The sequence below is a fragment of the Choristoneura fumiferana genome, chromosome 18 (assembly GCF_025370935.1).
Source record: "Choristoneura fumiferana chromosome 18, NRCan_CFum_1, whole genome shotgun sequence".
Lineage (NCBI taxonomy): Eukaryota > Metazoa > Arthropoda > Insecta > Lepidoptera > Tortricidae > Choristoneura > Choristoneura fumiferana.
This window is the reverse complement of record NC_133489.1, coordinates 16397963-16410595: the sequence shown is the minus strand read 5'-3', so window position 1 is coordinate 16410595 and position 12633 is coordinate 16397963. Positions and strand designations below refer to the sequence as shown.

Below are 12633 nucleotides of genomic sequence, written 5' to 3'. Positions count from 1 at the left end.
ATCAGTGGACTGGGCGACCCAAACCTAGTGGTATCTTTAAGCGCGAATAGCACCAAGAAATGGAGGATATATAGTAAGCTAGAATTCGGGGCACTTTCTTTTTCGCTCCGGGGTCCAGGGTTACCTCGCTGCGCCGCTAAGACAATCTTGTTTTTGTTTGTGTTGCAAAGAGAAAATGTCGAAATGACGTTATCAGTAAGTTAAAAATTAAAATTAAAAAATGGTCCATTATGTTGGTACAGATGTAGTGACCACCATCTTGTTCGCTAATCCTGCCGTGAAGCAGCAGTGCTTGCACTGTTGTGTTTCGGCGTGGAGAGTAAGACAGCCGGTGAAATTACTGGCACTTGAGTTATCCCATCTTAGGCCTCTAGGTTGGCAACGCATCTGCAGTGCTGGTGTTGCAGATGTTTATGGGCGGTGGTGATCTCTTACCATCAGGAGACCCACTTGCTCGTTTGCCATGCAGTCGAATAAAAAAAAAGTGAACATTGTTTGGCGATCATATTTTGTCGGAAGAGTTCATATTTTTCTTGCTTTCGCAACTGGCTAATTGAAGTTCTCTGAAGCTAATTGAGGAAACAAGATAAATACGACTTTAACTGACAGAATACGGCAGAAAAAATCACTAGATCTGTAGAATATGTTGTCGTTTTTATGTGACGCAGTTGTTCCGGCGGTGCGTGACAGAGCAGGAGTGCCGCGAGATGCCGCCACCGCCGCCGATCAACTACAGCCGGATGCGGTTGGAGCCGAACATCCAAGCGTACAAAATATTGAACGACACCTGCGTCTATATGTGCCCTAACGGCTACATGGAGGTAATAAAAAACTATGAGTTACTATTGTGGAATCTATGTAGGTTGAGTGATCCTTGTAACATGTTAAAGGACTTACTTGAGCTATACTGATCTCACTATTGTGCATCGACTTGCTTCCATATGTTGTGTCAGATGCCTGTTAATTTGACCTATTTTGAGATATCCGAAAAATGTTTTAAATAAAATACTAGGACCTGCGCAAGATGAGCTGTCCTAAAATTGAGGAGCTTGAAAATGTTCTAATAGTTGCCTGCTCGTCAGGCTTTTTTTAACTGCTGGGCAAAGGCCTCTCAGCCACCCTTACAACCGTTAAAAACGCTATACAACGGTTTTTTCTTTTTAAATTAAATTCAATTAATAGTTAAAAGGGCACAGATAACAATTGTGTTCTAAAATACAATCTTGAATATTCGAAAAAAGTGGCTGCAGAAATGGCACACATTTTTTTGCAGAAAGGTACGAAGGACAATGCGTCGTGCGAGAAATGCCCGCCGTCGGGCTGCACGCGCGAGTGCACGGGTGGTACCATTAACTCTGCCGCGTCGGCGGAAAAGTTCCGCGGTTGTACAACCATCAACGGCTCGTTGATCATCGCGCTGCGGTCCAGCGGAGGTCAGTGCATCATCAGCATCACCATAAGGCTGCGTTTCTACCAGAGATGTGCGAGGATGTGTTGCGTGGCATGTGTTTATTATGAACCAGAATCTCTAATGAGCTGTGACCTTTAGGTCGCGTATGTTGTAATGGTAAGCAATAACCGCCGCTTGGAGACTTGTCTTGGCTTGAATATCCGAGCAGTCGCTAGTAATTTGTCAAGTTTTGAAGAGGGAAAGGAAAGTATGAACGAATAATTTGAATAATACTTGCTTATGGGCTCTTATTGACAAAAGAATCGCAACTTGGGATGTTAAACAATAGGTATGGTCTGTGGTGTTTCAGTGCATACAAGGTTTACTGTTTATAGGAGTTACAGTCCCGCAAGCATTGTAGATAGGAGCGCAGAGACATTGTCAGATTCATTGCCGGCACCATGAGGTATCTCTGAGACGGCCGTAACTAATTGGTGTTCCTGTGATTTATAACGAACTTATTCAAGGATCTAAAGAGTTTTGTAATTGATTATGATATGATTCGTTATATCAAACTCTTACAAGAAAATATGGAACAAGTTTTTTTCAATTGTCTTCAGGCAACATCGTATCGATATTGGAATCCGCGCTCAGCGAAGTGCGGGTAATCTACGGCGTGCTCAAAGTCGTTCGCTCGTACCCTCTCGTGTCGTTGATGTCGCTGAAACGGCTCGAGAAAATCGTTGCTATCCCTGGTTTACATAAGTGAGTATGTAATTTTATTATAATTGCAGCACAGTTATATTAATCAAAATGGCGACCTACTAAATTAGCTTATAATATGGCCCTTCAGTCAGACACTGAAATTATATTTTATAATTATATTATCTAGAATCACAATTTTAATTATTTATTTAAAAATTTCGTACGAATAGATAAGATTGGCCCGCCTAAATTTTGGTTCTCCTATTTTCCATCCCCGCACTAATGAGTTTGAAAATAGTAACTCGTTTTTACATATTTTCATACAATCTGGTTCCTCTGTTATCCATAAATGGTGTATTACACACATACTTTACTCTGTTTGACTATGGCAGGCAGTGCTTTATAATTATTAGCATTCATTTTCTTGCTTTAGAAAAAGATAAGTAAGAATTAACTCTCGCTAATAATATAAAGAAAAATAATGATTAACTTTCCCAGAGGTGAAGCTCTGCATATATTCAACAACCCAAACCTGGAGTTGCTCTGGGATTGGGAGGCTGACCCGCCCAAACGGCTCCAGATCACTGGCAAGCTGTTTATACATTTCAACCAGAAGCTCTGCTATAACAAGCAGATCCTTCCGCTCCGCAATATGACCGTTGGCACCAGCTTCGACGAGGTGGAAGTCTCAACAGATAACAATGGAGATCAAGCGCTATGTAAGTTTTTCTGTTGGTGCAATATCAGTGTAATTAAATAATCTTATTGTATGTAACTGAAACTATCTATCTTAAAAAATACATAAGTATAAAAAAGCTTTTTGTCTATACCAAAATTCAAGTCAATCCCATCATGAGACGTGGTAAGTTAACATAAGGGTTTTGAAACAGAGGTTTGTATTAATTACGATATTATGTTGTTAAATTTGTAATGGTCTTACGTCTAATTTGTCTTCATGGGTGACACTCTTTCCCGGCCCAAATAACACCGACATGGAAATACCGGCCCTGTTTTTTGTGTACACTCCCACAGAAACTGACTGGAGCTTCTATGGGCGTGTACACGAAAAACAGGGTCGGTATTTCCATCCCGGTATTATCCGGGCCGGGAAAGAGTGACACCCGTCTTCATAACTTTATGGCAAAGCTCTGCGCAGGGGGCGACACTAGCGCAAACCCCCATGACAACGTCAGTTCTCATTATATTTTGTTTTGTCGCCATGACAGATCATGACCAATGAGTATTAGTACCTGTAGAAATTATAATTATGTTTATTAGTAACAACATAACATAATATTTTATATCGATAGTAACGATAGAGCTATATTTCCAAAAAAATAATTGACTAATACGATATTATGGCATTTAAGATACTCAAAAAACTGTTTACGGTTTGTGCTAGTGCTGCATTCTGACGGGAGAAAATTTCAGTAATATTCCCTATTCTCATGATCTGATTGACTTGAAACTTAATTAGTACGGATATGTAGTTTGGGTATAAGCGCAAGTCTGTCTTTCCTTCTTAATACAAGCTTTTTTTGCTGATCGCGCTGGTATTGCGCAATTTTACCCAAGACGTTTTCATTCACCGAGCCGAAGGTGAGCTCGAATAGAAATCGAGGACAAAATATGATGATGGATGACTAGTTTTTATCGTCTTTTTATTTTGCAGGTTACCAGGAGACGTTGGACCTCCGCATTCAGACTCTTCACAAGAACTTCGTGATCTTGACCTGGAACACGTTCTGCATAGACGACACGCGGCAACTGCTCGGCTACTCCATCTACTATATCGCCGCCGAACACAACGTCACGCTCTACGGACAGCGGGATGCCTGCTCTGACACGTTAGTATGCAATCATCATCATCATCACCTGTTGAACAAACGCCTCCTCAGGGGTGTACCCAGGTTCTGGCCCAGGAAGAGGGGGGCAAGTCACATTTAGTTTAGGTCGAAACCCGTGCTTATTTTCTCGTTTGCACAATACGGCTTGCCAGGTTTTCGTAAAGTAAATAGGCATAATACATATTGTATAATGCATACAATGTCCAGCTGCTGCCCAGCTGCGTGCTCCAATACCTGGACTTATCACGCTAGCAGCTCGAGTTTTAGGGTGTGCATAAGCAGCGCGAGTCCTTTGAACTACCCGCACTTAATTACAATTAGTACCGGCAAGCGTGTCTCGAATTAGCCGCGTTTGGTCGCTATGCGATTTGATATTATAAATACGAGCTGTATGTGTCTGGTATCTACCTCATCTCTCTTAAGTCGTTAAACCGAAATCGTTATTGCCGTTAAATCGGCGATTTAGATTTGGTATGCAGATAGTATCGACCTTGGGAAGGACATAGGATAGTTTTTATACCGGAAAATTGTATAGTTTCTGTGGGACGGCGATAAACGAATTTATGGCAGACAAAGTCGCCGGCAAAAGCTAGTATTATAAATGCGAAAGTCAAAATGAGGTGTTTACTTATCGTTTGTTTTGTATGTTTATTGTTTATTTGTTCAGAATTACTTTGGCAGAGGTTCCTTGGCAGAACATTTTTTTCGCTATCTCGAATTAGTCAATAGTTACCTATTTGTCCGTGTTGTAAAGATTACTTACATATTAAAGGTTCTGGGAATAGTTCCGTAGATATTTATAGGAACGCAGTTGGTACACATTGTGTTTTGTCAATAACGTTCAGTGTTCAAATTTACCTATTTTTAGGGTTCCGGAGCCAAAATGGCAAGAACGGAACCCTTATAGTTTCGTCAAGTCCGTCTGTCTGTCTGTCCGTCCGTCCGTATGTCACAGGCATTTTACTCGAAAACTACAAGATGTATATCAATGAAATTTGGAGTACAGATGTCTTGTCAAAGCCGCTATTTATTTTAGAATTTGCTCTTTGTGTTTGTTAATTCGAAATATTCTTAGCGATGTCAGGTGTGAGGTGTGAAGTATTGAAACTAAACGGTTTTTGTTTTTTATCTGAATATAATTCACCCTAAAAAAGTGGCACCGTCTTTAATAATTGATTTATTTACACTTATATCAGTTTTTGAGGTCACCAACTTACATAATATGTTTACCAATTTTCGGAACTAAATGACTGTGATAGACGGACAGACAACAAAGTGATCTAATAAAGGTTCTGTTTTTTTCGGTCGTATTTACGGAACCCTAAAAAGAGACAGATTGCAGAAAGCGGTGTCAAACTACAGCCTAAGCCCTGACAAAATCATGTGTGTTTTTTTTCGGTACCACTTAAGTATACTTACTGGTGACTGGTAAACCGAACCATCTTGCAGAGCGACCCATCTAGTAGCTCACCCTCTTCGGTAAAGTGCAAAAGCCATCGGAGGCTAACAGCAACCGTCCGTCCGAAAAAAAGCGAGGAAATCGTCGGTTTCTAGGTTTAGAAATAGCAAAAAAAGCGCCCCCACTTTCTAGAGTCTGACGTGATTTTTTTATTTTAAGATAACTTAAATAGTATATCAATACAGGACAGGTTGGTACTTATTCGTGGTTAATTATTAGTTAGTGAATGATCTCCTGTGCAAAATAGTCTAAGGCTCCGTTTCCACCAGAGATGTGCGAGGATGTGTTGCGAGGAATGTGTTTTTCATGAACCAATAGAAACACATCATTTACCTAGCCCCGCTCCGCTCAGCTGTTTCCACCAGAGATGTGCTGTACTGTAGCGTTTCTATTGCTTCATGAAACACATTCTCCCACATTTTTGGTGGAAACGCAGCCTAAGTATTGTTTTCTCTTATCTCGCAGATGGAACGTTCTCGACATAGCAAACGACGACGTCCGCAACAACACGGCGATCGTCAAGCCGGGCCCGGGCTTCCCCAACGACACCTGTGACAGCCAGCAGCCCGTTTTCCATCCCGTCAACCACCTCATCCCGTTCACGCGGTATGCCGTCTACGTCAAGACTTACACAACATTGCAAGACAAGAGGGGCGCTCAGAGCCCCATCAAATACTTCGTCACGCTGCCTGGACGTGAGTACCTTATAATGCGTGCCGTGAAAATTTTCGTTACACGACCTAATGCAAAAAATACACGTAGGTTAAAAAAGCGTGTGAGGAAAGGGCGACAAAGTAATAGAGGGCTGAATGCAGTCGTGTTAAATCACGTACATACCAGGGTGGAACTTTTGAGCTACTAATTTCGTGTTAACATGCCATACAGTTGTCAAAGAAATCATAGCGAAATTGACTATGAAAATGATCCATGCGTGATTCAGCTTCCGGTGCTGTACATGGCTGCAGGATTACCCGATGCTACCCGAAGCGCTAAATTGAAATTATATAACAAAATTGATGTAACTATGGTTAGTTGAACATATTTTGCCGCTTTAGTTGGGTAGTGTCACAACTCGATTTCGAGTTGTGACACTACCCAACTAAAGCAGCGATTAATGATCATCATGTTTCGTTGCCATGCCGCTTCCTCTTGTTTATCTATTACGCGTTAACTAACTCTACCTTAATTTGAAAACGCGTCGTTTTCCCCAGGCCCCAGCCCACCGGTGGGCCTGACGGAGGAGTCGCGCACGGAGCACTCGGTGTCCGTGCGCTGGTCGCCGCCCACCATGCCCAACGGGACCATCATCGCCTACCACGTGGAGGTGCAAGCCAACAGCTACAACCGGCTCAAAATCATGGGCGCCAATGTCAACTATTGCACCAACCGTTAGTATTGTTTTTATTTGACAACTCCTGGATTAGCCATGTGGCGTGCATTGGGTCCAACTCCAGGGTAGACAGCGCTAGCTCGCGCTCAGCTGAGCGTCGCCAGCCCTCCCACCACTGTAGGCAGCTCAAGGCCCTACCTACCCTGGTATTGACCTCGGGTTGGAATTGATAAAAGGTGTCTTTAAACTATCATGGGATATTTTAGCAGATGATTGGGTTAGTTTGCCTGAACACCTCTATAAATATTTTTCACTTTTTAGGGTTAAAAGTTGTAGTACTAGTAGTAGAGATAGTTTGAGACTGAAAAAGTCATAAGATAGTTTTTATCCCGGAAAACAATTATAGTTGCCGCGGGCGCGCGATGAACGATAATAGTCGCGGACAAAAGATATATAGTCTATACTTCTGTTCCACTGATGAGCGAAGCCATCTATAGCACGCATGTAGGTATAGCAGTTATAGCGTCTATAGCATGTCGACAGCTATAACTATGTAAATATTTATTTTCAGCGAGTCTACTAGCAAACATCATAGCGGTCCGTGGTGAAGATATTGCGGAGAAGAAGGAAGACAAGTCAGGCGAAGTCAAGAACGGGTCGTGCGAGTGCAAGGAAAAGAGACCAGGACGTACACCAAGTTTGACAAGATTAAGGAGAAGGAGCGGCAAGAGAGCATAACCTTCGAGAATGAACTGCAGAATATGGTACGGAACCATCTGGCTTTATCTTATTTCGTGTCTTCGTATTTTTTTTTTTGTAATATTGACCAACATCTTGACTATAGGTTTATTCAATAGGTTTTCAGTTAGTACAATATATCGTACGTTCAAAGTGTGACGCGCTTTATTTTAGTATTTTTTAATCATAACATAAAGATTCCGTTAAATGTTTGCTACTTATATCTACGAGTATTTTCACTCCTCAGGTGTACGTCAAACAGAAGAATACAACAAGGGGGTCCAACAAGAACAAGCGCGAGAGCCGCCTGCGCCGATCCATAGACAACAGTCTCAGTAGCATGCTGGTCATACTTAGCGCCAATAACGTGCCTCAAGTCGGGGTCAATCACCCCAACTTCACCGAAGAAAATGGTAACTCACCCGACATATACCCATCAATCATCCATCAACACATTATTTTACACTCATCACACACACTCCACCATCCATCACACTAAGAATAATAATAAGTCAGGACAAAAAGTGGCCATACTGTAAACCAAAACGACATATTCAAATGCGATGTTGATTGGTTAAAATTCAGAAACAAAGTTGGGATTGGTTTGCGCGCGTGATGCAATGTCAGATGACGCGCAGAACACGATTCTAAGCCCCGCCTACTAAGAGCACGTAAGGCCATTATTCTAACGCAGTTACAATTCCTGACTTATTATTTATTCGTAGCATCTATCACATACATTTACGACCCGTAGTACACATTTCACCCCCAATATCAGCTATAACTCCCAATATCATCATAACCATAATATGCTTTAAAAGCAGAACAATATGAATTCTTATCAACGTTTTCACTGCTATAGTGCTAACAACTTGCATTGCATGTTTGTAAGTAATAAAATATAAACTCTATATGCGAATAATTTCAATTGAGTTGTAACGTGTGTCAACAAACTTGAAACTTTTAAATGTAAATATATAGTCTAGTATTTGGTGTTTCAAATTTAAGCTGTAATGATATATGAAGCAAGGTTGGTTTCTCAATATTGACTGGGTCGCGATGCTACCAGCCGACAGATACACGACGTAATCTCAATTCATAATATTCGCATTCGAGTACGGCATCGCTTGTTCATGAATGACACTTCCTTATAATGCCTCTGGCATCATTATGGTTCTTTTTATTTGAGGCCTGTTTCACCACTTTCTGTTCCTGGATAATTCGAGAGATATATCGTCACTACTTTTTGAAAAAGCTCGTGTCTCAAAATCGATAATGTCAAGATTCAATTTTGTTAACGTATTGATTTGAGATACGAGATTTCTTCAAAGTAGTGACGATATGCAATGTAACGAGAGATATATAGGTAGTGGTGAAAAAGACCCTTAGCGTATTAATACTATTCAATGGAAAAAATCAATCGTGTAAACAAATGTGGCTACTGACATTGACACTTGACTGACGACTGGCTGACTGATTGACTGACGTTAGCTCTAGTGATGTGAATGCTCTTTAACATACTTCAATTGCAGTAAATAATTATTTTGAATTTATTCATATTTCATTATTTAAGTATTTATTATTTGTATGTTACAGCTATGATAAATAGTAGCGAAATGAAAATACAAGTTTTTTATACCGCCTTATTTTTTTTTAATAAATAACTTCTGTCCAATGGGCAAAGAGTCAGAATGGCGGGGTGTAAGGTGACCCGGGGCTATTGTAGCGGGGGATATTGTATCTGAACCGTCTGATGGCGTCCTTACGACGCCAATTTTCTTCTCGGCCATTTTACGTTGTGTTCGTCAGAAGACTATCTTCACACAACACACATTAAACATGGCGAGCATGGCGTCGTATGGACGCCATTAGACGGCTCAGATACAATATCCCCCAGCTACAATAACCCCGGGTTACCATTATAAATATTAAAAATAAGCTATACAAAAAACGGCTAGACGGACTTTGATGAAATTTGGTATGTAGATAGCTGAACATCTGGAATAACACAAAGGGCTACTTTTATCCCGTTATTCCCACGAGATAGGGATAAAATCTCGAAATAACAACCGCTGGAGTCATGAAATTGGCATGCTTGTTTTTAATAATGTCAAATATTACGAATAAGTTAATAGGTATGCTTATGAATACGCTCTACAACTGAACCAATAAAATTCCTCAATTTGCAGAGCCAGCCATAATTATTGGTAGGTAAGGTTGGTTCAGTCAAATAATTAATTTTGTAGGTACAGCACTAAATTTCCAGAGACTAGACCGACCATAGACCAACTTCGGTGAGGAAAAAAATATCATGTCAATTTGACAAATATAACGGATTTTAGTCTTTCCAATTAATTATATAAAATAAACATATTTACACGATTATTTAATGATAAAGTGATTGTTAAAAACAGTGGTGAGTTCATTGAGATGTGAATATGATCGGGATTGGCGTTCAAATGTAAGATAACTACGGAGTAATCGTGAAAATTGCTTTGTTTACATGATGATTTTTTCCATTGAATAGTACCGTAATAATTTTTTTTATTGATTATTTAACGCCTACAGATTATTTGCAAGTTTTTTATTTTTCCATGCTTTTCTTTTACTCAAATCTGTTTGAATAATTCTAATAACAGTTCTTTTAATTTTTCTTGTAGACATCAATGAGGCAACATCATTTGTCAGAAAATAAATATGACTTTTCAACTACTACAAACACTGCTATGATATTAACGGATACAAGGATGTCTTCTTTAACAACATCAGTCAGAAATTATGTCTCATAACCCTACTTATACTTACTTCATTTTAGTTCTTCGTCACCCATCATCATCATCAAACATTCTCGTTTCAGCCAAATGCAGTCACCGATACGACGTTTGCATAATAACGGAAAATGACACAGGTTACTTTGTAGATCTATTTCGGGGTATCCGGTAGCATGAACTCGTAAACAGAGTGACTTTAACGTAAAAAAAATACAAACAACCATTGTACCGTTGAGATACCAAGAGTAACGATTTGTTTTTTCAATCAGCGGCATTCAAAGTCACTCCAGTTACCGTATCGGCTGGACGGCGGATATTTCAATCTCTCGTTGAACTAACCATGAATTAATACTAACGATAGAATTAATGCATGTATCGTTACGCTGGATAAATCAATATGTAAAGTGAAAGTGCACGTTCAACGGTATTTTATTTTTAGGTATGTTTATAAGTTCTGAAACATCCATTTTAAGTTTTGATTGCCATTTCGTATTGTAGTTAAATGCACGAGTAAAAAAAATAAAAAAAAGATGGGGAAAATATTCTAAAGAATTGTTTTGTGATGTAGGTAAGTAATGTATTATTGGTCGAAACGTTCAATTATAGGCGTACGACTTAATTTAGAGCTGAAGTAAGTGAGATCTGGGAGATCCAGCATGTTGATCGCCTTCTAACACCTCTCCTCGGATCATATACTTCGGCTCTCAATGGCGTTGTACGCGTATTAGTGAATGTCTTGAGTTAAAATACCTACATTCGTCATCAGGCGTGGGGAGGCGAGAGTTGGCGGTCTCATTCACGCACATTAACATGTCTTGTCGCTCAGTGCATTTGTATAGCACGCAACTGTTTTAAAGAAAGGATTACCTACAAAAGCTAAGTTACATCTGCTGAGACTGAGAATGCGAGTTTACCGTTTCACACGTATAGAGTACAGACATATATAGAAATGGATGACATACTTTAGTAGGTACGGAAAATATATAAGTAATGCTCGACTCATGTTCATGTCCAGCCGGCCACGTCTACATTGTATCATAATTTTTATTTAAATAATTAAGCAACATTCATCATTTTCGCTATTTAATTTTTCCAGTGGCGTGGCGTGAAAATTATTGTTATACAATCCGTAAGTGAGGAGAAGGCGAATGAAAGAAGCCTGAGTGCAAAATTTTAAGTTTCTAGCGATTCAGATTTTACATGATATACATCCCATGGGAGGGAATATCGGCATAAAAAGTAGCCCATGTGTGATTCCAGACATCCAGCTATTTACGAACGAAATTCAGCCCCAGACAGACACATATAAACTAGTAGGATAGCATCTCAATTCAACTGTACCTACGTGTGTCGAACGGTGCACTCTTGCATTGTCTCGTTACTTACACCTAGCCCTCAATTGACCGAGGCACTCTCCCCAGGTTTCATCAGCTCGCTGTATTACAAGCTGTCTGGGGACGCGCGCTCCCTCACAGTAAACAACATGCGTCACTTCACTTGGTACACTGTCAGCGTTTGGGCGTGCCGCGCGCAACACGCCAATGAGAGCGATAGAGATTACGCCGATGACTGGTGCTCTGAGCGAGCCTTCTACACCTTCCGGACGCTGGAGCTATGTGAGTTGGATTTTTTTAATAGACTTTAAAAAGGAGGAGGGTCTCAATGAGGACTACCGTTTTACCAGGTGGCACCACTGTTATTACAGGCGTGAGAACAAACTTTACATTTAAATTATATTTATACCTTAAAACCGTACCATAAAATATCGAGCATGTCACAGCGTTGCGTAGTCCCAATTTGTTCGGATAAAGGGGGAGGACAAAGGTTTCCGAAAGACAAAGCTGTCTCAAAACACAGACATTCATTGCCCCGTAACGCATATTTGCCATAATTCGTGAAGAAGTTCGTGTCGTGCGGTCCCTCTGACACTATACTATTTAATACGAGAGCAAGGGACGGTACGACACGAACTTCGAGTTTCGAGTTTGTAGTAGCCCTGCAGGTATTGCAATATTCACAAAATTATTCTAATTGTAAATAAACCCGCGAGTGACATTTGACATTTCGGAGACCTCTTGCTACACTAGCGCCTTTAGCGGCGAATTCATATGTGATAGGCTTCATTAAGTTTTTTGTTTGTTACAAATGTAATAACTCAGTCTAAAAGAATGGTCCCAAGGAAGGTAAGCTATTAGAATTAGGTATGTTTTTTGTTGTTAAAATATGATTAGGTAAAATAACTCCTCCCTCAATCATTTTAGCTCAATAGTCAGGTTTAGAAATTGAAGTGGGACCAGGAGGTATTAAATATTCGAGATCCGGATTTGATTTCCGGTCGGGGCATACTTTAAGTAAAATATCATTTTTTATTCTGGAATCTTGGGTGTTTAAAA

General features: G+C 40.1%; 1 protein-coding gene across 1 annotated transcript in view; it reads left to right on the top strand.

The window, feature by feature from the left end:
- Positions 1 to 12633, top strand: part of LOC141437566 (insulin-like receptor) — a 101009-nt gene that overhangs the window by 87913 nt on the left and 463 nt on the right. Inside the window, 12 exon segments of the mRNA XM_074100997.1 lie at positions 669 to 821; positions 1274 to 1433; positions 2011 to 2155; positions 2594 to 2814; positions 3768 to 3942; positions 5867 to 6096; positions 6613 to 6789; positions 7303 to 7406; positions 7409 to 7495; positions 7717 to 7882; positions 10327 to 10377; positions 11662 to 11856. Of these exon segments, the coding sequence (XP_073957098.1) occupies positions 669 to 821; positions 1274 to 1433; positions 2011 to 2155; positions 2594 to 2814; positions 3768 to 3942; positions 5867 to 6096; positions 6613 to 6789; positions 7303 to 7406; positions 7409 to 7495; positions 7717 to 7882; positions 10327 to 10377; positions 11662 to 11856 (1864 nt within the window).